The 24,053-nt window shown below is 40.2% G+C and overlaps 1 protein-coding gene and 1 long non-coding RNA gene across 5 annotated transcripts; one reads left to right on the top strand and one right to left on the bottom strand.

Annotated features, from left to right (window-relative positions):
• Window positions 1-472: 472 nt before the first annotated feature.
• Window positions 473-24,031, bottom strand: LOC113638032 (TOM1-like protein 2). 4 transcript variants are annotated; one of them, XM_027139001.2, is made up of 16 exons: window positions 23,899-24,031; window positions 16,635-16,719; window positions 15,378-15,456; window positions 13,774-13,923; window positions 12,652-12,786; window positions 12,310-12,465; window positions 12,011-12,127; window positions 11,551-11,684; window positions 10,990-11,029; window positions 10,175-10,337; window positions 8,636-8,753; window positions 8,471-8,546; window positions 7,514-7,579; window positions 4,266-4,325; window positions 2,696-2,732; window positions 473-2,588 (listed from the first exon to the last, which is right to left on the bottom strand). In XM_027139001.2, the coding sequence occupies exons 1-16, from the start codon at window positions 24,017-24,019 to the stop codon at window positions 2,440-2,442; spliced, it is 1,686 nt and encodes a 561-aa protein (XP_026994802.2). In that variant the 5' UTR covers window positions 24,020-24,031; the 3' UTR covers window positions 473-2,439. The 4 variants fall into 4 exon arrangements, with proteins under 4 accessions (XP_026994802.2, XP_026994803.2, XP_026994804.2 ...); XM_027139002.2 differs by lacking the exon at window positions 7,514-7,579; XM_027139003.2 differs by lacking the exons at window positions 4,266-4,325; window positions 7,514-7,579.
• LOC125138905 lies at window positions 7,149-7,646 on the top strand. The gene is made up of 2 exons (XR_007138025.1): window positions 7,149-7,319; window positions 7,430-7,646. It is a non-coding gene; the product is annotated as an uncharacterized LOC125138905 (long non-coding RNA).
• Window positions 24,032-24,053: the final 22 nt, after the last annotated feature.

The raw sequence follows: 24,053 nt of genomic DNA on the forward strand, positions 1-24,053 counted from the left end.
CGCCAGAACTTAAATCCATATGTATACAGTACAGCCCAAAAGTTTGGACACACCTTCCAAAAGTTTGGACACACCACCTTTTCAACAGGACAATGACCCCAAACACACCTTCAGGCTGTGTAAGGGCTATTTGACCATGAAGGAGAGTGATGGGGTGCTGCGCCAGATGACCTGGCCTCCACAGTCACCTGAACCCAATCGAGATGGTTTGGGGTGAGCTGGACCGCAGAGTGAAGGCAAAAGGGCCAACAAGTGCTAAGCATCTCTGGGAACTCCTACAAGACTGTTGGAAGACCATTTCAGGTGACGACCTCTTGAAGCTCATCAAGAGAATGCCAAGAGTAATCAAAGCAAAAGGTGGCTACTTTGAAGAACCTAGAATATGACATATTTTCAGTTGTTTCACACTTTTTTGTTATGTACGTATACAATTCCACATGTGTTAATTCATAGTTTTGATGCCTTCAGTGTGAATCTACAATTTTCATAGTCATGAAAATAAAGAAAACTTTTTGAATGAGAAGGTGTGTCCAAACTTTTGGTCTATACTCTAAATAAATACTATCCTGACTATTCGTCTCCTGGCTGAGAATTTCCATCATGTAACTATACTCATGAGAGTAAGAAGAATTTCTGTATAGGATATCAAAAGGCTAACATAAAAATACTACTTAAATTATGGAAAAGAGCAAAAGTAAATAAAACTATGAATCTTTGATTTCTGTTTCTCTCTCAAAATAAGAAGCCGGAGTGAATTTATTTTACCAAAAGCAACACTTAGCTCTCTAATTAACAGAGAAACAAGCTTTTAATTAATCACCCACAGACCAAAACACATTTTGGCATTCTCTATTAGCCACGTACTGAAGATACTTTCCAGAGACATTGATCACTAACTGCTGTTCGACTGTTTTAGCAATCAGTGCTCAGCACTATTTCAGCTGCGCTCATGTCTTGGTGGAAATAGCAACAACGTGCACTGAGAGTGATTTGCTTAGTGGAAAAGCGCTATTAGTGGAAAGTGTCACTGCAAATCAATACAACGTTAACTGTCTGATCATCTTTATCCTCTAAAACATTTCTATCATGATGGGAGTGGTCTCTTATAGGATGATCCCATCCACAGGGAACAAAAATACACTGAATGGTTTGTTGAGCATGAAAGTAATGTACAGTACAGACCAAAAGTTTGGACACACCTTCCAAAAGTTTGGACACACCACCTTTTCAACAGGACAATGACCCTAAACACACCTCCAGGCTGTGTAAGGGCTATTTGACCATGAAGGAGAGTGATGGGGTGCTGCGCCAGATGACCTGGCCTCCACAGTCACCTGACCTGAACCCAATCGAGATGGTTTGGGGTGAGCTGGACCGCAGAGTGAAGGCAAAAGGGCCAACAAGTGCTAAGCATCTCTGGGAACTCCTTCAAGACTGTTGGAAGACCAATTCAGGTGACGACCTCTTGAAGCTCATCAAGAGAATGCCAAGAGTGTGCAAAGCAGTAATCAAAGCAAAAGGTGGCTACTTTGAAGAACCTAGAATATGACATATTTTCAGTTGTTTCACACTTTTTTGTTATGTACGTATATAATTCCACATGTGTTAATTCATAGTTTTGATGCCTTCAGTGTGAATCTACAATTTTCATAGTCATGAAAATAAAGAAAACTCTTTGAATGAGAAGGTGTGTCCAAACTTTTGGTCTGTACTGTAAGTCGTATGCCACTGAGTTTATAGTCACCAGATTTAAACCGAACTGAACACCCCTGGGAGATGTTGAAGTGATGGAGAGCTCTCCAACTATTATCAAAATGCAATTGTGAGGGAATACATATTGCAAGAATAATGTTCATTCAGCCAGTACAGCTATTAAGATTTATATAGAATCTATAAAATGTATGCCAAGTTACAAGCTGAAAAGTCCCAAAACCTAAGACTGTCTGTTTTTCATTTAATTTGTCACTCTTAAGTATAGGAGTCCCTTAGTGGTATAATGGCATTGGAGCACAAGAATGAAAGAATTACCTTTATGGAACAGCAGATTTCAGATTGCTAGCTAAACTTGCACGGGAAATCTGATATATTATGTCACTTTTCCAAGCTAGATTCCACAAGGCTTCTGTTAATAAACAGAAGTAAGTTATAATCTTGGCATGACTTAAACTACAACATGACTTCACTGAGGAGAAATTTGCTCATTTAAGAAGGATCATCCCTCTGCCCCTGAAGTTACACATAAAAGCATGCTGAGACTGGAAGAGGAGCCGGATCACAGAAGCCGCCCAGCTCCAGCCAGCAGCTGGAGAGGTGGAAATGAACCGAGAGTCCCATGATGGATCAAGAAACGTGTGACAGTAAGCAGCATGGAAAGGCAGCAGGCATCCAAAGGAATGCTGACAGGGATGAACGGCGCTTTTCTTCAAGTTCATGTGCAACCTACAACGCAAACAGGTTGTCCTCAGTCCGCTCGGCTTTCTTGCGGCTGCTGCTCGGTGCGCTCGCAGGAACAGAGGGCTCGCTTCTAGGAGGTGACGGTGATGCTGCATCTGCAACTTTGGCTCGGGCTTCCAAGAACTTGTCAAACTCTAAAAGAGAAGCAAAGTAGAATGACAATTCAACAGCAGTACTGATCCTGTTTTGATCCAAAAATGAACTGGTTTGCTGTGTTAATGTACAGTTTAACAATTCCTACCTTCACTGGTCACTCCATCCTCAGCCTCATCACCTTTCTGTTTAGTACACAAGGAGCAAAATAAGTATTGGATTGTTGAATGATTGGATTCATTTATTGTATGGTTGACATTTGATCCCATTTGTAATTAAAGTTAAAGGAATACTCCAGTGCTTTTCAACTACTTACTGTGTCTACTACATATCTATAAATACCAAAAATAGAAATTAGAAATAAATCTGACATTGCATCCTTTTCTTTGTATAAACAATACATTTTTTAGTACGTCCCATGTGTCGTCGAGCCGATACCCTGCTTTCGGTTTGCAAAGAAGTCGATCCCAAAAAAGAGCTGCATCACTGATCAAAGACTTTGAGTCATTAAAATCAACCCCAAAGCTTTCCATGGGCTGAAAATAATTTGTCTCAAGCCCTCACACAGCAATAAAAAAATGCTTTGGAGTGTTGCAGTAAGTGAGACAGACAGCTGCTATATATTTCTGCCTGTTTTTTTCCGGTTGGAATTGAACAGAACAGGGCTTCAAATGCAAAGAAGTTTAAAACTATTTCCAGACCTAGAAAACAACATACAGAACATCATTATTTCTGTAGTTCTGTAAAAGTACTCATTGTAATAATACTACCTTGATAGAAATGCAAAGAAATATTTTCAGTATTTTACTACTGAAAGAACTACTACCCAAGATTTTCCAGCTAGTAAGTTCTTCTGAAAAATAATAGTCTTTTTGGTTAAGGTGCTCAGTGGTTAAGGTGTTGGACGACTGATCGGACGGTTGTGAACTCAAATCCCAAAAGCACCAAGCTACTAGTTGAGCAAGGCTCTTAACCCGTAGTAAGAGCATCTTATTGTAAAATGTAAATATGTTGTACATCTGTGTTACAGCAATAAGAGTGGATGCTCAGGTCTTAAGAGACAACAGCAGGAGAAATACCAAAATTCCAGACACTGGTGGCATCTCGACTTGGTACGATTCTTGCTAATGTCATGAGAAGTTCAATACGTAAAATACTGGGAGAGGAGAAACAGGATTAGGTTGGAAGGCAGTGGAGCATTCCTTTAAATGATACCTACCTTCCAGAGCACCTTTATAATACCAACACAGTTTAATGCAAGCATTCCTTGACTGAACACAATGATCTGATCACTTCAGATTTAACAAGCTGTTTTCATTTGATCCAACACAAAAAAAAAAAAAAAACACAATACAATCCAGCTGAGTATGAGGACATTTCACTAGACCCACAGAGCAATTTGCACCATTATACTGAAACATTCAGCAACCAGCACTTTCATCATTAGCTTTTTAGTGCACACAAACAAGCCAAATGACAGACAACCTTACTACATGACTTCCTATCGCTATGAAGCTTTTGTCCTGATTAAATAACAGATGATATGAGAACAGATGCAAGGCAAGCTTGACTGCGAACTGTGTTAATATGATTGTTCGACTGGCAAGTACACACATGAAGTTAAGGAACCCATAAAGATTTATCGTGTTACGTGAAATGGACGTGGAATGCGATGGCAAAAACAAAGAGAGAATGAAATCAAGGTAAAGAATTCTCACCACATCAGCACCGAGCCACTCCTCAATGTCATCCATGACAGACGACTGCGATACAGGAATCTATGAAGCAAAGCCATGGACAAACCAAGGGCCACCGCAAAGCCACCAAATAAAGCCGCCCCCCGAAAAAAAAGAACAGGAAAAAAACAACAACAACAACAAAAAAAACAACAACCGTAAAATCACAAGGAGCTCTGCGAGGAAAATAACAACAGCAACACATGCAATCACAGTATGCATGAATTCTCTCACTCGCCCACACACACACACACACACACACACACACACACACACACATTAAGCATGAACACTGCTAAAATGTACAGCATGCAGTGGGAGGCAGAGTGAAAAAAAAGAGGAGCTGTGTGGAGAGAAGCATGTTGGAGCTCAGCTAAGAACAGGACAGAGGCTCTGATCAATGGCTGTAGATATGCTAAAAAAAATTTCTCTTATATTCTTGCATTTAATACTTAAATATGTATGCCAGGACATAAGTTTCCACACGAAGATCTGAGATGACAATACTACTGTGTTTGTGACTAACAGGAATTTCCTGAGATGTGGAAGTCATCATATGCACTTGTTTAAACATCCTTAATTGTGGTAGATTTACCTCAGCTGATTTAGCTTGGTCCTAAAATAGTCACCACCATTAATGACTTAACACAGGCAACTTTTCAGTCATTTTCTCATTTGTGTTTTCTATTTGTTTCTGTTTGCACGCAGGTGAGAAAACAGAACAAAGAAAACACTGGCCACACAGTGCAGTGATGTGTGCCCTTAAAAACCAGCAATGGGAACAGATAAAATGGCACTAAGGTTGGCAGCTATTTCGTTATATTTCGCAGGGGTGGACAAAACTGTAACTACAATCCAGTAGAAGCAGATTATACGTCTGTGCTGTTCAAAGTTGCCAGCAGAAAAATTCAACGACCAGAGAAACAGAAAAAAAAAAAGCCAATACTTATCGACTTCTGCAAAATAAACATTCTCTTTTGGCATGTGATCTCACCAAGCAGTATTAGGAAAGCTGTACTGAACTTTTCAAACAGCCTCAATTCTTCATGGCATGGAATCCACAAGATGTTGGAAACATCCATTTGAGATTCTGGTCCATGTTGCAGAATTGCATCAGGGGCTCATCGAGGCTGCAATTCTCTGTTCTACCACATCCCAAAAGTCTTCTACTGGATTTAGATCTGGTGACTGGGAAGGCCACTTAAGACTGCAAATGGTCAGCAACAGACTCAATTAATCTGTGGAATTTGTCAAATACGTTTCTGTTCATCCTAAAGATCTTAATTAGGGTCGAGGTCCCAGCTCAATGCAAGTCACACAGGCTCTCTGACACCATCCTTGGAAATCATGTGCCTGGCAAAACACTGTTCATCTGGAACATGTCTGGACCCCTTAGTTCCAGTGACAGGAAATATTACTGCCAGAGCATACAAAGACGTTCTAAACGGATTGTGCTTTCAAATTTGAGGCAAGAGTTTGAGGAAGGCCCACATATGGCTGTGATGGTCAGCTGTACACACAATTTGTGCCTCACAGTTTATGTAAATACACACAGAGAACCAAGACACCATAAAACAAAGCTTTCATTTGACACTACTCATTAATGCGCATGTCTTCATGAGGCAAAAAAGATGATGGGCTACTTTAAAAACTTTGGTAGAAGAGAATAATGCTTAATTCTGTGTTATCGTACATAGCTACCATACTTTAACGCAATTACATCAGCTACAACTACTTTCACTTATTCGAGTAAGAAACGTATGATTTGTCCACCTCTGTTACCCAAGATTACTTCTCTAAACATTAGCTAGCCATGTTTGCTAGCAAGCTCACTGATAGTACACTAAGTACTATGTCCTGTAACTAAACCAGGTGTGAGCAAGTTAAACTTAAGCTAATTATCTATGACTAAACTGAGTACAAATACTATATTCTGTATAATTCTGACTATTTTCATGCTGATGTAAAAAAAGTTAGGTAAAATGTGAATTAGGTTAATGGGTTAAAGGATTAATCTACAGCTGGATTCACACTGGATGAGTAAACCGCAAGGGTGTCGAAGTTAAGTTCTTTAATTCGTGATTCATCGATATGAAATGTAGTTAGACATAGTGTTACTCATAATAAACAAAGACAGTGAGTGGAAAAGCTTTCACTCTAGAGCTGTTGGATCGGCATACAAATGCAGAGTAGGCAATTATTGTAACAAAACCTGTAAAGGAGTGTCAAACGGCTGAGCCATGCCAGACTAGTCAGTAAATAACGTTTGCCAGCGCTGTGCATGAAGCTGTACCGTTAAATAATAAAAAAAAACATCTAGACGATCAGTTTTGCACTGTCCAAATCCAAGTAATTTGGTGCCCTGCATAAGCATTCACCCCCAGCATCCAGATGTGCAAATCTGAGAGAAACATTCAAGAAGACTTGCAGCCTAAATATATATAAATAAATAAATTTATACCATTTCAATTCCATCTTTCTAAAAAAAAAATTATACCATTTCAAGTCCATCTTGTGTTAAAAATAATAATAAAAAAATATATACCAGTTCAATTCCATCTTGCTTCTAAAAAATATATATATACACCATTTCAATTTAAAATATATATATATTAAATGAGGGTGTCAATACTTATACAAGGCATGACATTAGCATATGAAAATGTCCGCTACTTCTTTTTAAATATATCAGGGTTTTTCCCCCAGATGTAACCCTGTCTAATGCAGTAAATATACTCCATACGAGCATGATACTTCAGTAAACTAGGGCTGGGCCATTTGGCAAAACCTTAAGACCAGATCCTGCTTGCATATGAAAATCCACACCTGTACCAAGGAACAAGCAGGTTGTTTCATTTCAGCATTTTGTATGCAGAGAAGACAGACGAGGATGGAGTGGCTCACAGTAAAAGGGACAGAGTGAAGAAAAAAGTCTCGGATTACATTTTTTTGAGCATTCTGAGAAGCTTAAGATTTCAGACAAAGAGAAATGACTAGAGCAAAACTATTTAAATCAATTCTGGCTGTGTGCACTTGGTAAGTTTGTTTAATCTGTATAATTTTGATTATAAAAAAAAGTCTATATTGCATCAGTTAAGATTATTAAGTGAGCTCTCCCTTTTACTGCATGGGATGGGCTTGTTTAGCGGTGGTGAGGGGGTATGGATGACATGTTGGATGGACGCAGGAGGACACTGAGGAGGAGACAGTGCTACTGGTGAAGTCCTCACCATTCCTTGGGTAATGAGCCAGCTGTCTATGGGCTCCAACTCTGCGTTATCACCCTTTACACTCAACTGAATCAACAACAGAAAACATCTTACAGATGTGAAACAGAAAGCCAACCCCCCCCCCCACCCCCCATACAGAGAAAAAGACAGAAGAGAAAATGAGAGAGAAAGAAAAACATAGGAAAGTCATGTAGCAGTCATCTTTAAGGTCTAGAACTTTATTTATAAAAGAAACGGGGAGACAAACGATAGCAGAATGACCCAAGATCGGTGGAATGAAAAAAAAAAGACAAAAAAAAAGAAAAGGGAATAATCTTTGACCAGTGGGCTGATCAGTAAATTCTGCACTCGAGTAACACGGCACACTGACTTTAACCTGCTGATTTCGACACTCGAAAGCACCTGGCACTGAATACCAGTTGTAATCAGTCTTCATGTTCTAAATATTGTTTTGATAATCCCTTCATGTACTTCCATTCACAGATTAAAAGCTGCACGCTTATAATTAATATTTTATTGCTATGACTGCATGTTTCAGACTTTACAATCAAGCAAGGCCTCTAGCGTAAATAATCCATCTCAGTAACGTTGTGTAATGTTATTGACCAAATCATTTTTTGAGACGCATATGAATTTGAAATAACTGAAAATAAAATGGACAGATTTTTTGTTTGTACTAAATTCATTTCCTTCTTCCATTATCTACAAATATACATTGCAAATGTACAAACATACTCAATATTTTGAACAAACCATACTAGGATGCAATCTCTACTTAAAAGCAGTCCTCTATGAAGGTTAGTTAAAGCTACAGTGGGCCATGCAGATATTAGTTGCCTAGAATAAAAGACTCATCGGCTAAAGTTTCATAGAACCACGATTCTACATCACAAGACACATGGCAGGTTGAAGGAAGAATTAAAAGTGATATTTCCCAGCATGCGGTGTGGAACTCACCCCGGCTGCGTTTTGTTGTCGGACATCCAGAGCAGAAGCTAGGCTGCCGAGAGCCTGCGGGTCTTCGTATTTCACGCTGGAATAGAGAGATGGGAAAATAATTAGAGAGAACGTAAAGCATTGGTGGTGTTATTGAGCTTAATATCTGGGGTCAGAGGTGCTTACTTTTTGCGCTGATCAGCAAGGGAGCTGCTTCTGGTGTGGGCAAACATGTCAAAGTCATCACGAGGATTGGGAGCAGACAGTGCACTCAGAGTGCCACTTACTGATTCAGAATCCAAATCTGCACATAGACATAATTATAAAGTCAACGGATAACTGGTTAATTGAATGATCTGTGTGAAGTGTGTGGCATTGGTAGTGCTAGTGCCTAAATAATACAAGCATCTTTAAGCTGCTAAGAGATTCTATCTCTCAGAGGCCGCAGACACGCAGGCAGACACGCAGGCAGACACGCAGGCAGACACGCAGGCAGACACGCAGGCAGACACGCAGGCAGACACGCAGGCAGACACGCAGGCAGACACGCAGGCATAGCCTTTTTGGATTTGAAAAAAACAAAAAACAACAACGATAAATGTAGCAGCCTGGAAAAACCTCATATTTCCCTCTGGCAAACGGATGAAAAGAAAAAAGGAAGAAGTTTTTTTCTGTCTACAATATACACGTTTGTGGACCCCTGACTATGTGGGTCATCCCCAAATGTTTGCCACAAAACAGGAAGCACACGACTGAAATCTTTGTAGATTGTTTTTGCATGCTTATAGCATTACAATTCGCTTTAATGGAGCCCAAAAGGTTGAGCCCAAAGTTGAAAAATGCACCCAGGCCTTTATACCTGAAACATATTATGCAAGCAAAAGAAGGACTAAATTTGGAATGGAAGGTACAACAAACATGACTTTTGAGGGTTAGGTGCCCACTAACCTTTGACCAAATAATCTCCCAGCATCCTTACTTCAGCACGGAATATAACTTTGAGTGACATGCCGTGACATACGGCTAAGTATGGTGACCCATACTCAGAATTTTTTCTCTGCATTTAACCCATCCAAAGTGCACACACAGCAGTGAACATACACACACACCGTGAACACACACCCGGAGCAGTGGGCAGCCAACAATTGGCCACCCCAATTGTTATCCTCATGTGATAAATACCAGGCTTTGATTAAGTTTTTGGACATCTATGTGCCATAGTGAAATGTACATAAGCTTAATAAACGCTAGCGGATACCCGCTGTCAACATGTTCACCATACTTTAGCTCCACATTAGGAATGGGATCCTCAAACACAATGTACTTTTTCCATTTCTGACAGTAAAATAGATTAGAAAATGCTATAGTTGTGCTTGTGGTACATCTCTGGCAGAGACAAACCTTGTATTTTTCACAGCTAAACATTCATTTTGAAAAGGTTAAAATTTTACAAAGTAAATTATTTTCCACACCTAGTACAGCGTTTGTCTTCCCATCATGTAGAACATACAGTATGTCCTGGTTGGACATCGGCTGCACTCGGTGAGTACAGGAGCTAAAAATCAGGCAGCACGGGTTTTTAAACGCGGAGTCAGGGTTTGTGGGTGAAGGTGCGTGTGCTCACATTTTAATTTCAACATACGCATGTGCTCCCTAAATGCTTCCAGTGGTGACCATAATAATAGGTTGTAAGTGCATGGTTGTGCTTGTGTTTGTGTGTCTTACTCAGTCCTGCAAGCTGTGTGGAGAGTGAAGGGGCAGCAGCAGCAGTAGTCAGGCTGGGGGGAGGTGTGGGAGTGACTGCAGCGCTGGCTCGTGGGGTGACGACGGCTGGGGATCCCGGGCCCAGATCTATCAGATTATCCTCCGCTGAAGCCTCGTTCAACACCTGCACATCACAGCCACTTACTATACATCACCCAATACACCTTCACATAGACAGGAACCAGGTTCAGCAAAACACAAGCGCTGCTGTCCATTTAATCAGTTTTGTAGCTGCTATTGGAAAGTAAAGGTGGAAAAGAAGTGGCTATGGGATCAAGGACCACAGACGACTGCAAGAATGTGTGTGTGCAAGAGGCAGGATAAAAAAAAAATGAAGAGGACTGCTCTAGTGAATTCTACAGCAAGTTAAAGTTAAAACATGTCAATGGGGCATGTCGGACATGCTCCACACGTTAAAAGCCATGTTTTAACTTTCCCCATATTTACCTTCACCCATATTGATCACAAAAGCTGGAGTTTTACTATACTTGCCTTCATTAGCTATCCAGTGCACAAACACAAAATAAACAAACAAAAAAAAACAACAAAATAACCAGTGGCACATCAGCATGCGATATATACACACCAGATGGGTAAAAGCCTAAAACTTCAATTGTGTACAAATTATCAGGTAAATACATTTATTCCTGGAAATGTAATAGGCAAAAGAAATTTGCAGGCCGAATTTTATGAACTACATTACAAAACAATATAAGGGTTAAAATCTTGTGTGTAATAGAATATAAGGATTATAAATTCAGCACATTCCATCTCACCCCGTTCTGTGTATTCCGGCCCGATCTGTATCTCTCATACCTGTAAGTACAGAAATATTGAATCAATCAGCAAAACCCAATACCTTGTAAAAATAAATTAATTTATAAAAAAAAAATAGATTTTTAAAAAAGTTCTCAAATGTGTTATATTAAACATCCAGCAGATTTGTTTGATCAAATCTCTGATAATATTCTTCTAAAAAGTGAGCCATATATTTTAATAGACATTCTTGACTGACATGCCTCCTTTCAAGACTCCCAAGTGTTTTGCTTCTCAAGCAGAACTAAATAGTATAATACAAGCTGAGAGACTTAGGACTGTTCAACGTGACGTTTAAATCATGGTGTTATCACAGTCATCTGCACTTGATAGGTTCTCACTATGTTGCTTCATCTCAAATCATTCAAGTATCAAGTGAAATAGGCCAGTGATGGGTGAGATTAGGTCACACATTTTACAATGAAAGTCAATAATCTTTAAAACTTGTGCAGGGAATAACATTAACCACATCATAAAGGAACGGATTTAAGCTTCCAGGGACATCAAATATAAGTACTTACCTTTCGTAGCGAAGAAAGATGTTGTTTAGGTCATCGTTGACATGTAGAAGTTCCTCTGTGACCTCTTCGTTGGAGACACGAGAGATGAGCTCCACTATCCTGTGCTGCATGGCCCGACATGTCCTGTTCAGCTCCTGCTTGCATGCAACACATGCAGGTCGTCGGCATGTCACACTGCACTAGTTTTTTTAAGTTTAACATACTGGAAACAAATCGAAGCTTCTATTGATAGTGTCGATATTAGTTTATTTAGTACATTCAATCTGTCTATCCCACAAAACCCAAAACTGAACACTTCTATGAAGAAAAGGGAATCCTTGAAAATGTCTGTTTCCTGATATATACGGTGCTTCAGCTCCCCCTAGTGGTGGATTCTGCATTTGTCATTATGTGACATGTTGTGTGATATATACTGATTGAACACAAGCAATTGTTAGAAAAATACAGACGGATTTAGGACCTGGAGGAGCTCAAGGTCAGAGGCATCCTCTTGCCCTGGCACAATCTCTGTCAGCATCTCTGACATCACTTTGCAGTTGCCACGCACAATGTCCAGCTCACTTCTCAGTCTTGCAATCTTTAAAAGATCACACACACACACACACACACACACACACACGCACACGCACACACAGAATACATGTTATCTCTTACATTAGACTAAAACAAAAATCCAAGGCTGTAATGAAATAAACTTCAGTGGTATTAGGTTTGTTTATCACCACATAAACAATCACAATGGCTGACAGTGAGACTGACCTGCTCTGCATTTGGTATGACGGGCCCTGTCACATTTGCTATTGGATTCTGAGCAGGTAAGACACTAGCTGCAGAGGTCTGAGGTGGCTGGGATGCTGGCTTGGGCTGGAGAGAAGCTTTGTACTTATGTGAGGCTGGGTCAATCTCTGGGACTCCCTGATAACAAGAACAATAACAATTAATTCTTGTTTTGAAGGAATGAATATTCTGCATTTCCCTGAGAAACAAAACACCGTAAGCATAAGAGTGATGCACTGTGCATTTGATGTGCTGGGATTTCAAACACTGGGAAATAAAATTCAGAAAAATAGTAGAATGGGTTGAATGACATGGCTGTCGTACTCTCTGCGGCGTGTGGATTGGTGAAAGAGCGTCCAGGTCTGCCATGGGGAACTCGACGCCTTTTCTCTTCAGCTCCTCGTAAATTTGGACGACTCCAGTCAGGTCTGGACTGCTTCTGAATGCATCAGCCCAAGCCTGCAAACACAACACAAAGCGTTTGCATTTGACACAGTCGTTTTTTGCTTCGGCATGTAAAGATATATGGTGAACTATTTGGTGTAGACATAAAAGTAATACATTAACACTGACACACCTGACATTGCGATGCCAGCTACTCTGTATGATAAAGGTCACTTCAGATCAGGTGAGGTAAATTTTTATGCTCCAGACATGACAGTGTCTTGCAGTAAAAGACTAGCACTAAAGAGTTTCCCCTGCCTTAATCAGAGGTTATATTAAAATGTATTTCATTTCAGTATATTTTAGGGGTCGAATCTTTAAGAAACACTACCTACTAGTTAAACTATAAACAGAAGTGACATATAGAAAAATATCATATACAATATCTTTTTTTCTCAAACATTCATGCTTCCGATTTTTTTGTTGTTTTATTTTCACTGTTAAAAAAATAAACCTGGGATCTTCGATGTTTTTAAGGCAGTTTTCTTTAATAGAAGCTACTTCAAAATTCAGGCTGAATCCCAAATGGCTTAGAGATTAGAGCATAAAATAATGTGTTACAGAGCCTTCATAATGTCCTACATGCCAGATAAAATGCCATTTATATTTCATGCACAGAAAGATGTAACCATTACATACAAATATAATATCATTTATAGCAATTTATTTTTCTGATCAGTAAATGTAGTTAGAAAATCTATATGTAATTGTAAAATAGTCCAAAAAACACAATGGTCATTCAGTTGATCAATTTAACCAAATTTAAGGCAACTATAAAAAAAAATAATTTATGTATAACAACTGTTCTGATTCAACAATCAAACTGATTCTGCTCAAGAGTTTTAAGACACGACCAGACGCTGCTGTGTAATATTTTTCTAAACCTTTGTCTGAACAAACAGAGCATACAGCAGTCAGACTCTGGTCGTCAGCATCTTATTAAAAACCACAGATAAGGAAGATGGATTTAGGAGGAGAAGAGTAGTAGATTAAACTGCTTGCCTGGATCAGCGCCAATACTTTATCCTGCACTATAGTAGGAGGGTTGTTTTTCGGAGAAATGATTTTCACCAGAATGCCGTCGATGAAGTCCCGCGAGGCCACGAACACGTGGAAGCGATGGCCACAGTTCTTCACACAAGTCTCTAGCACCTGGGGGAACACACAGGGTTTTAATTCCGGCTGGCTGATGAGCTGCGTTCCCGCAAATACAAGTTCACTTTTTTTTTTTTTACTGACAGTCAAAAAGGAAGCTTTAAACTAATGAGTCAAGAATCAAAGAGCTAAGCAAAGCGCACAGCTGAGAAGCCACAAATCAGCTCATTAAAAGAAAATAAACAGCCTCTAGTTGGTACTGCAGTATGCATCACGTTGTGCACGAGCACCATCAAGTCATGAAGTGAAGCAGAACTTCACAAACATGCTACATTCTTCACTGCTTAGTTTGGCTTGTTAGTAACTAATGAGTGAGGCTGATTCCTATCAACCAGCAGGCAGACACTCACAGTCAGAGCCACAGCTATAGCCACTCACAGTCAGAGCCATAGCCATAGCCACTCACAGTCAGAGCCATAGCCACATACACTCACAGTCAGAGCCACAGCCATAGCCACTCACAGTCAGAGCCACAGCCATAGCCACTCACAGTCAGAGCCACAGCCATAGCCACTCACAGTCAGAGCCACAGCCATAGCCACTCACAGTCAGAGCCACAGCCATAGACACTCACAGTCAGAGCCACAGCCATAGACACTCACAGTCAGAGCCACAGCCATAGACACTCACAGTCAGAGCCACAGCCACTCACAGTCAGAGCCACAGCCACTCACAGTCAGAGCCACAGCCATAGACACTCACAGTCAGAGCCACAGCCATAGACACTCACAGTCAGAGCCACAGCCATAGACACTCACAGTCAGAGCCACAGCCACTCACAGTCAGAGCCACAGCCACTCACAGTCAGAGCCACAGCCACTCACAGTCAGAGCCACAGCCACTCACAGTCAGAGCCACAGCCACTCACAGTCAGAGCCACAGCCATAGACACTCACAGTCAGAGCCACAGCCATAGACACTCACAGTCAGAGCCACAGCCATAGACACTCACAGTCAGAGCCACAGCCATAGACACTCACAGTCAGAGCCACAGCCATAGACACTCACAGTCAGAGCCACAGCCATAGACACTCACAGTCAGAGCCACAGCCATAGACACTCACAGTCAGAGCCACAGCCATAGACACTCACAGTCAGAGCCACAGCCATAGACACTCACAGTCAGAGCCACAGCCATAGACACTCACAGTCAGAGCCACAGCCATAGACACTCACAGTCAGAGCCACAGCCATAGACACTCACAGTCAGAGCCACAGCCATAGACACTCACAGTCAGAGCCACAGCCATAGACACAGTCAGAGCCACAGCCATAGACACAGTCAGAGCCACAGCCACATACACTCACAGTCAGAGCCACAGCCATAGACACTCAGTCAGAGCCACAGCCATAGACACTCACAGTCAGAGCCACAGCCATAGACACTCACAGTCAGAGCCACAGCCATAGACACTCACAGACAGAGCCACAGCCATATATACTGTACTCACAGTCAGAGCCAGCATCACCTCCCGAAAGTTTCGATTGCCATTCAGCCTCTTCTTGATGGCACGAATGGCGTCTTTGGGCCTAAACACATGTGGGTGCACACACAGACACACACACACAAACACACACAACAGGAAATTAGAAGCAGAGATTAACGGTGTGTTAATCCATCGGAATAAAGTCAGTTTACGGAATTTGCATTTATACCACACTAATCTGTACTCAACATTAAACAAGCAGTCACTAATTTCAATCTGACTACAATCACTACTTTACCTCTACAGCAAAACAAACCAAATCAGTAACAACAGTGAATGCAAAAACCCGGATAAAAGAGAAAGTGTTTTAAATAAATCATTAAACTGTTGCACTCCAGCACTATAGATACAGACAATAATATAGAAAGCTTTCAAAAAGTCAGAGAGCAGCTTTATGCCTCCTCAACAACAATAAAAGAAGGAGATTGTGAGGTTCTCAGATGACCCTGTTTATAAATCAAAGGATCCCTGCTATAAAAATCAATGTTATGCACAATAGTTCAATATTACACTAAAAATTATAAAATATATATTTTTTATATATTTGGAAAATCCATCCAAGTAGTATGCAAACTGCTATATCCTTGAAAAGAAATACATTAGCAGTTCAAAGTATGTTTTAAGCACAATCGGCTGCTTATGTGAACCATCATGAGCAGTAAATCTAATCTCTTATCTTACATGTTAAAGCCATGTATATAATACAGGCCCTGGAAAGAGGAACCAAAAAAAACACACGTATGTGATTGTGTTAAGTACGTTCTATATACACACAGATTCGCTTCGCAGAAGAGAGACTGTGAGACATTTTTCACATTCCTGTCATCACCCACAAATTCGGACACAAAAGGCGACGCCAGGCCCAAGTAACCTGCTGTTGTCCTGCACTACAAGACACTCTTTCACTCACATGGAACAGAGGCAGGACTGTGACGCTGGTGTGACACAGAGAGAGTGAGAGACGAAGAGAGAAACAGAACATTTTTAAGAAAGCTGATGTGAGGAAGTGCAGTCGAGAGGAACGTCTTCGGCTGCTGCGAGGCTGAGTGCCTCGTCCTCATCGAGTACTGATTTGGCCTTCAGAATGCACAGAAGATTCAGAGGATTCTTTTATAAGAGTTATTTCAGAGCAGCTGAATGAGTCACTGAGAGCAGCAGTGAATCACCAACATACTTTAGGGGTGTGTGTGTGTGTGTGTGTGTGTGTGCGTGAGGACTCACCCTTCCTCGGTCTCGTTAATAATGTCACAGATCTCCATGTTGAGCGTCCAGTCCTCATTCTGCAGGGACCCATCGGTGGCCTTCTCTGTGAATAACATATTCCAGTAACCGACTTGCACAAATACACACAAATCATTTACAGCATTTGGCAGTTGCTTTTATCCAGAGTGACTTACATCTATCCCATTTTAGACCTGGGACTAACAATCTGCTGATCAGTAGTCCATCACCTTCATCAGTGACCTACCACTTCCCAAAGGTAGCATTCAAAGATCCACCAGTGGAACAGTGAGGACTACGTGGGTGCAAAAACTTTACACAAGGCTATAAGATTGATCTCTCGACTACTGATCTATCATCTAAAGCTCTAGAGCCCAAAAAATATCAATAATGCCTACTACTACTGAGGCTTTAGTGGAATTATGATGATAATGCATATCTTCAGACCTCGCTCGACTTGTCTAATCGCTAGGCTGAGTGACGCCCTTGCTTCTAATCAACTCTTAAATGCTGAAGGAGTGTAGACAAGATGCCATTGTTTTACACTCCCTCAGTGTCTTCTAGTATATTTTGTGTACTTTTATGACACTGAAACTTATATTAGTTCACTCGGGTAATTCACTCAAAAGGGTGTCCCATGTAATGATTTTAATACATTGTGAGATTATACACTGGGATGCTGTTAAAAAAGGATGTCAACAGGATTTATTTCTTTTAAGTACACTTAACCGGAGTCACCCAATATTCAAGATTTCACTTTCAATAAGCAGGGAATGTTTTTAAAAAGCAGGTTGCTCATGAACAAGGTGAAACTCGAAATAATTTTTCACTTCTTGGCTCAAACTCTGATACCTCAAACTGAGTGAGTGCACAAACACATTCAGGGTTTCAGAGCTCGCAGCCTGCTGAGATGGATATGGATTACATGGACTCATGGCCTGTCAGCTCTGAGAAGAGCTCAAAAGCCAAACCTAAAGGTCTCTGCTCTCTGTTGGTGCAGCACCTTCTATTGTTGAGGATGTAAACAAAACCTGCATGCAGAAGCACCTCATGCTTAAAGGATTAAAAATAAAGTACAGAACAAAGTACAAGTTGTTCTGTCCAGGGTGAGGGTGTATGGATGGATGGTTGGATAGATAGACAGACAGACAGACGGACAGACAGAGCGAGCCATAATGATTTGGCACGTCTCGGCAGAGAACAGCAGCCGCCATCAGTTAGCCGTTATGGTCCTAGGTTCTGCCTGGCAGTGCCAGAGAGCTGACCATGCCATGCTAGAGACAAGCTGGAGTACAGAGCTGGCTTTCATGCATGGTGATGAGAGCTTTCTCTAGCCTGGACACTTCCATCCATGCTTTATTCATGTACTGGCCTCTTTGGTCCTGGCACTAATTGTGCTCTGGCCCACACTCATTCATGTCCTTTTATAGACTTGTATTTTATGGTGCACCTGAACTAAGCAGCATGATAAGTATTATTATTTTTTAATTATTATAGACAGCTTAGCCAATGAAAAACCTTTTTAAGAAAGAATGAGCCACGTTTATCAATCTTTGTGTTTAAAGCAAATCGTGTGCAAATGCCTGCGGAAGCTGAAACGAACAAAACATCGGTGCTACAGGTCTATCACACACCAGTCCCAGTTACCACGTAGGAGTGTGTCAGGAGAAGGTCGATGTTGGCATGCGGTACGTTAAGGAGTGTACAGAACAGTTCAGCCTGAGACACACCTCATCAGTCACCGAAAAGGATTACTTAGCGCTGGTTCTAATGAAGCGATTTATTCTAAGACAGCAAACTGAACCAATTTACACACCAACTGAAAAACTGCGCATGTGGGTGTCCTTTGTTTATTCTTATTATTAAGGATTAATCTTATTGGTTTATATGCAATATATATAGATTTAGTTTCGTTTTCATATTGAATATTTCTGTAACTAAATTTATATAGGATGCAATGCTTTCGTTTTTATATTAAGTTTATTCGTAACTGAAATTAATGAGCTACTTAAACTTGACAGCATAATCCATACGTAAAAGTGCAGCAATTTCTGTGACTAGAAGCAATACTGAACACCAAATGTTTACAACGGTTATTCTTTGTGCGTGTCACTCAGGAGAATGAGTAGGATATGAACAGTTTCGCAGCCTTAAGGGAATTTCATCCTTTCTTGTAGAAATGGTTTTTGCAATTTTGGTTTGCTTGCAAAGCATTTCTGTTCACTTGCTGCAGTCAAGTCCATTTAGGGTCAAATCGCTTTCTAGCTGTCATCCAGCAGTGACCGAATTCACTTGGAAACAAAACCTCACTCACATTCTAAAGGTTATTGTGGTCCATGCTGAATGAGACAGATCCTAAATCAACCACAATGATGGTAAACGCACCGGGACTCAAGTCAACCAGACTAAACGCTGCATATTTGAAGTCATCCTAAGACAGATATATTTTAGGAACTGTAGGAGTATATAAGAGCTGGAGAACTGGAAGAAATCGTAAGAAAGATGGTACATAGCTTGCTGCTTGAGAAATCAGTAATTCTCTGATAATTAAGTAATTCAGGTACACACTGAAGGATAAATCACTCTTGAAAGCAAAGGTGATAAAGAGACAAATCAGACAAATGCATACAGACAGGAAAGGAAAACAAGTTAGAGATGGTGTAAAAATCAAATAACTAACAAAATGGAAGCAAATCTGGTCCGTTCTTCAAATCAAATCAAATCTTATTTGTCACATACACACAGAGTACAACATGCAAACATAAGGAATGCAATTTGGGATAAAAATATTTAACCAAAAGGAGGTAGATAAACAAAAAAAGAAACTATATAAAATATGAAAATATAAGTGAAAAATAATGTATATACATATACATAAATGGGTATGGTTTTAATTATTGTCCTTAAAATGTCCATGTGCAATACGGTGTGTATAAAGTGTGTAAAGTGGTATAAAGTATATAAAGTGGTCTTCTACAGGATGCTGTGAATCTGGTCTGAGAGGAAAAAGCAGTGCAGGTCATGTGACTGAGCGACATGCTGTACCATCCACTGCTTCTACAGTATCTCAGATCCAGACACACAACCAGAACTACTGCTCCCAAATTACTAGTCACTTACAAGCACTATATTTAATGTAGAATAAGTTAATTATACAATTAAAGAAGTAATAATATATGATGCTGGGCCAGGAGCGGTGGTAAAACTTTACGTGCATGGAAACCTGAACAAAACAGTTTTACAAAACTGTGGCCTGGTTTTCACCAGCATTGGTTGCCATTTTTAAAAGATAGTAGGTCAAAGGGAACACATTAAGGGGTCACACTATTTTAATATCTCATCTGTGGCATGAGAACTATCAACTTTTTAACATTGATATTAACCACAATGGTTTAATTCAATTCAAGTTTATTTGTATAGCGCTTTTTACAATAGACATTGTCTCAAAGCAGCTTTACAGAACATAAACACAGAGCAGAAGGTAAACATAATTAATGATAAAGGAATTAACAAATAATAAAAGAAATAAGAATTAACAGAATAAAAATTCTAGATTATTATTAGATGTATATAGTTCACAGTGTGTATGTATTTATTCCCCTATGAGCAAGTCTGAGGTGACTCAGGCAGCAGTGGCAAGGAAAAACTCCCTTAAAATGGTAAAGGAAGAAACCTTGAGAGGAACCGGACTCAAGGGGGAACCCATCCTCATATGGGTGACACTGGGGGTGTGATTGTAATATACAGTCAGTTAAATGTTGTATTGGTGTGAGGTTCAAGGACTTCTGATCTCCTGAGTACCACATAGAGATATGTAAGAAGTTCTGACAGTCCCTCACAAGCATACATTAGGTAGGTGTCTTTTTTTGTACCATCTTTTTCCTGGGCTGAAGAGAACTGCCTCAAGGCTACATGCCTGTGCTGTGCCATCTAAAACACGCAGGAGTAGACAACATGTACTCCTAAAGGCCGATTCCTCCTTCTGTGTTAAAGGGTATTTGCATCCCAATACAGAGAGATCATCTGGATTGTGGGTAAATGTGAATGCTAGATGGAGTGCTAGTTGGTTAGCAGGGCTCTGGAATGGCAGCTAATAAATCAACATGAACAGCTAATCCCTTTCAGGACAAGCACAATGATCTCTTTTCCACAGTCACAAAAACAGCAGCTTGTTACCGTTAACGAGAGTGGAAGAAGCTGAAGGGATCCAGGACATCCACCCACTGTTAGAAAAGCTTTCTTGAACGTGGTGTGAACACAATATGGTGGATCAGCAGGCAGGCAACAAGAGGACAAGTGAAAGGATGCAGAATGTGTATCGTCAACTGTAAGAGTTTCATCTTGCTATGCCGTTGCGATACGCATTGCTGGTGCTGCGTATCGTTGATCACTTAGCTTCCACTACGCTATAGAATGCTAGGTCCATTTACATCTCTATCAGGTATCATGTTTGTACAAGTGGAAAAAGAGAATAGACGACCGTTCTGTTTGTTTTTTAGACGGCTGCTGAGGTAAAAATCACCCATCAGCTCAGAACCCATAAGACGAACACTAACTCTCTGAGGTCTGTACTGCTATCCTCAGAGGATCACAGCCGATTTTGCTCTTTCAAGCTCTAGGCTTCAGATTATCCAGACAACAGGGTGAATGTCTTTCAGTTGTGTCACTCATCACGTCGACCTGACAGGCCCAGAGTGACTGCCATGAGACTCCACCAACAGGGAGAACAGCTAGGGCTGGACGGTTATATCGCAATAATTACATGACATGATTCATGACATATATCATTTTATAGGGTATTTTTTAGTGATTAAGTAAATATTGTGTAGATAAATGTAAGTCTCACTAAAAAAAGGCGTCCGTCAAATGGCGGGAAAAAAAATATGAGCAAAAATATCAGCGCATCCAGAAATGATTTATAAATGTGCTAAGAATATAAAGTGCCCGAGGCTTGAGAAAGCTACAGAGATCTACTGAGAAATCTTCTACTTAATGCAGCAGGATGTTTTTTCTGGCAAAAAAAAATAAAAAAGCTACTAAGATACTGCTGGAAGAACATTTCGTAATGAGGGTTGTGCTGTGTCAATCTACACAGCACAGATTAAGCTCTTAGCTGTGACTGCCAAGTTTATACACATTCAAAGAGGATTCAAGGCTCTCTCTCAAAAAAACGCATAAAGTGTGCTAAGAAGTGTGTCTGAACACCTCACTGGTTGACATGTTACATGGATAAACCTGACTGATTATTATAAACCTGACTATTTTCTCTTATATTCATTTACTATTTCACTCTCTCACTGCTTTGTTTACACTCTCAGGCTTGTTCTCTTGTCTCTTACTCTGCATTACGGATTCTTTCAAGCCTAAGGTTGACAATTGATGACATTTGATGCATCTGAGCCAGGGGCTGATTACAGTACCCTAGAATGTTTTTTCCTGTAAAAAAGTATTTCATTTTTATCATCAAACTACACCTACCATGACCTTAATACCAGACCTATTTACTACGAACCTCATTTACTCCCGTTTCACTTTCATCAGTAAACAGCAATTTGCCCCCATGAGCACTTTTATTTACTAAACATTCACTGTATTTATTTGCAAATGTTCAGTGGGATGATTAAGAAATCTTGCACCCGTGCATGACTCATACGTCTCCACTTTTACACAACAAACTGCTGAATCACTCAGACCGCCACGGAGGAACAGGAAACCCAAACTGCCAACAAGATCGTAACAGCTATTTACTCAACCATATTGACGAGGATATTTATTTGCACTGCTTAAAATAAGAGTATAAGTGTTTGTTGTTGTTAAAAAAAACTGCATGTGAGATACAGTGACCATGGTGTGTGAATGATTTATTCATTTCATTTACAGCACATAGCTGACACCTTTATATACAGAGTGACATACATTTATTTTTTTATACAATTAAGGGTTAAGGGCTTTGCTAAAATGCTCAGCAGTGCCATTGGGAATCCTGAGATATGAATCATACTCTTCCGAGCAGTAGGAAAACATCTATATTTCGCAGAGTTTCCTACTTCACTGAATGGTATTTCGTAAAGCAGGAACTGCTTGTGAAGGTGTGTGTCAGCTCGGGAGCGTGGGGCGGCGTTCGATTCGGTACAAGTCCTACTGCCTCTTTTAAGTGGCTTTCTTTTGTCATTACCCATCACTACCTTGTTTCATGCAGTTAACATGTGTGAAATACACAGACTCCATGCATTCTTGCACAAAAACACAGGACATGACATGTCTGAAAGCACATCATCAGCATCATGCCTGTGATATCTCAGCAAGAAACACTTGATACATTATTTATATATTTAGTGAATCCATCCTCTGTATGTTTCCTCTGTTATTTGAGTTTTTTGAGACAGGTGAGGCAGGACAGGACGTCATATATTTTCTGAGCAATGTGGTTTGGAGCGATGAAACAATGTGACATTGAGTCAACCCAACTGAACTGTGAAAACATGACAAGCTCCAGAAAATGAATGTCGATTTAAAGAGAAAATAATCCCTTGTTTAAAAGCCGACTCTGTCATGTGAGCCTTTTGAGATTCATGTGTTTTAGCAAATGTTTCTTTACACTTTTCACTTGCCAGGCTTCTGTCCAATAAATGAATTATTTTACACGTGTTTGATCACGTATGCTCTAAATCTGTCCCTTACAACGGACCAACAAGTGTAAAAGCATCCTAAAGCCTCATATAGTCCACACAAGTTATACACCACTTGTTATCACTCTGACTTCAGACTCTCAGTTCACTCAGGGTTCATTTTACAGTCTTGATTTCTGTCTTGACCGTAAAAAATCGCGTCAGAATAAAAGAAATAACGCAATTACGTCATTACGCAATGACTATATATGGTGTGCAGCAGATTTATTGGTCTACCTTAAAACACTACAACGTTGTTTAAAAGTACAATTAGTTTCATGAATGAATATCGTGAAGACAAACGTGTATCTAATTTAGTGTGTTAACACGCCTGGAAGCATAAATATTACTCAGCAGCAATGACACTCAAGAATAACCTTAATATTTAACGTTACAATAAAATACAGTTTAGCTAACACTGTTAGCCACCTAGCTAGTTAGCTAGGCTAGTTCACCAGCTAACGGATGCTGCGCTAACCGGTATTATGCCGATTAATTATGGAATACGGTCAAATTAAAGCAACGTTAAACAGCCTATTTTATATTCTGTCGAATAAATATATTAATAAAAGCCCTGCCATAACCATGTAACTTACCAATACACTGGCCGACAGGAGTGCTAAACGGATTCCCCAACAAGAACTCCATCTTGATAACAACAAACCCTGCACAGACAGGAGAGGACAGTGGGCGGGCACAGAAGGAAGCGCCTGCCATAGCGGGATTTGATTTGTCAACACCAATAAAACTC

Source organism: Tachysurus fulvidraco, chromosome 15, assembly GCF_022655615.1.
Source record: "Tachysurus fulvidraco isolate hzauxx_2018 chromosome 15, HZAU_PFXX_2.0, whole genome shotgun sequence".
Taxonomy (NCBI): domain Eukaryota; kingdom Metazoa; phylum Chordata; class Actinopteri; order Siluriformes; family Bagridae; genus Tachysurus; species Tachysurus fulvidraco.

Coding starts and splice junctions, on each gene's coding strand:
- LOC113638032 (XM_027139001.2), bottom strand. CDS start 24,019: ATGGCAGGCGCTTCCTTCTGTGCCCGCCCACTGTCCTCTCCTGTCTGT. Junction 12,128..12,309: donor TCATACCAAATGCAGAGCAG/GTCAGTCTCACT, acceptor GATCTTTTAAAG/ATTGCAAGACTGAGAAGTGA. Junction 7,580..8,470: donor GACAACAAAACGCAGCCGGG/GTGAGTTCCACA, acceptor TTGTTGATTCAG/TTGAGTGTAAAGGGTGATAA.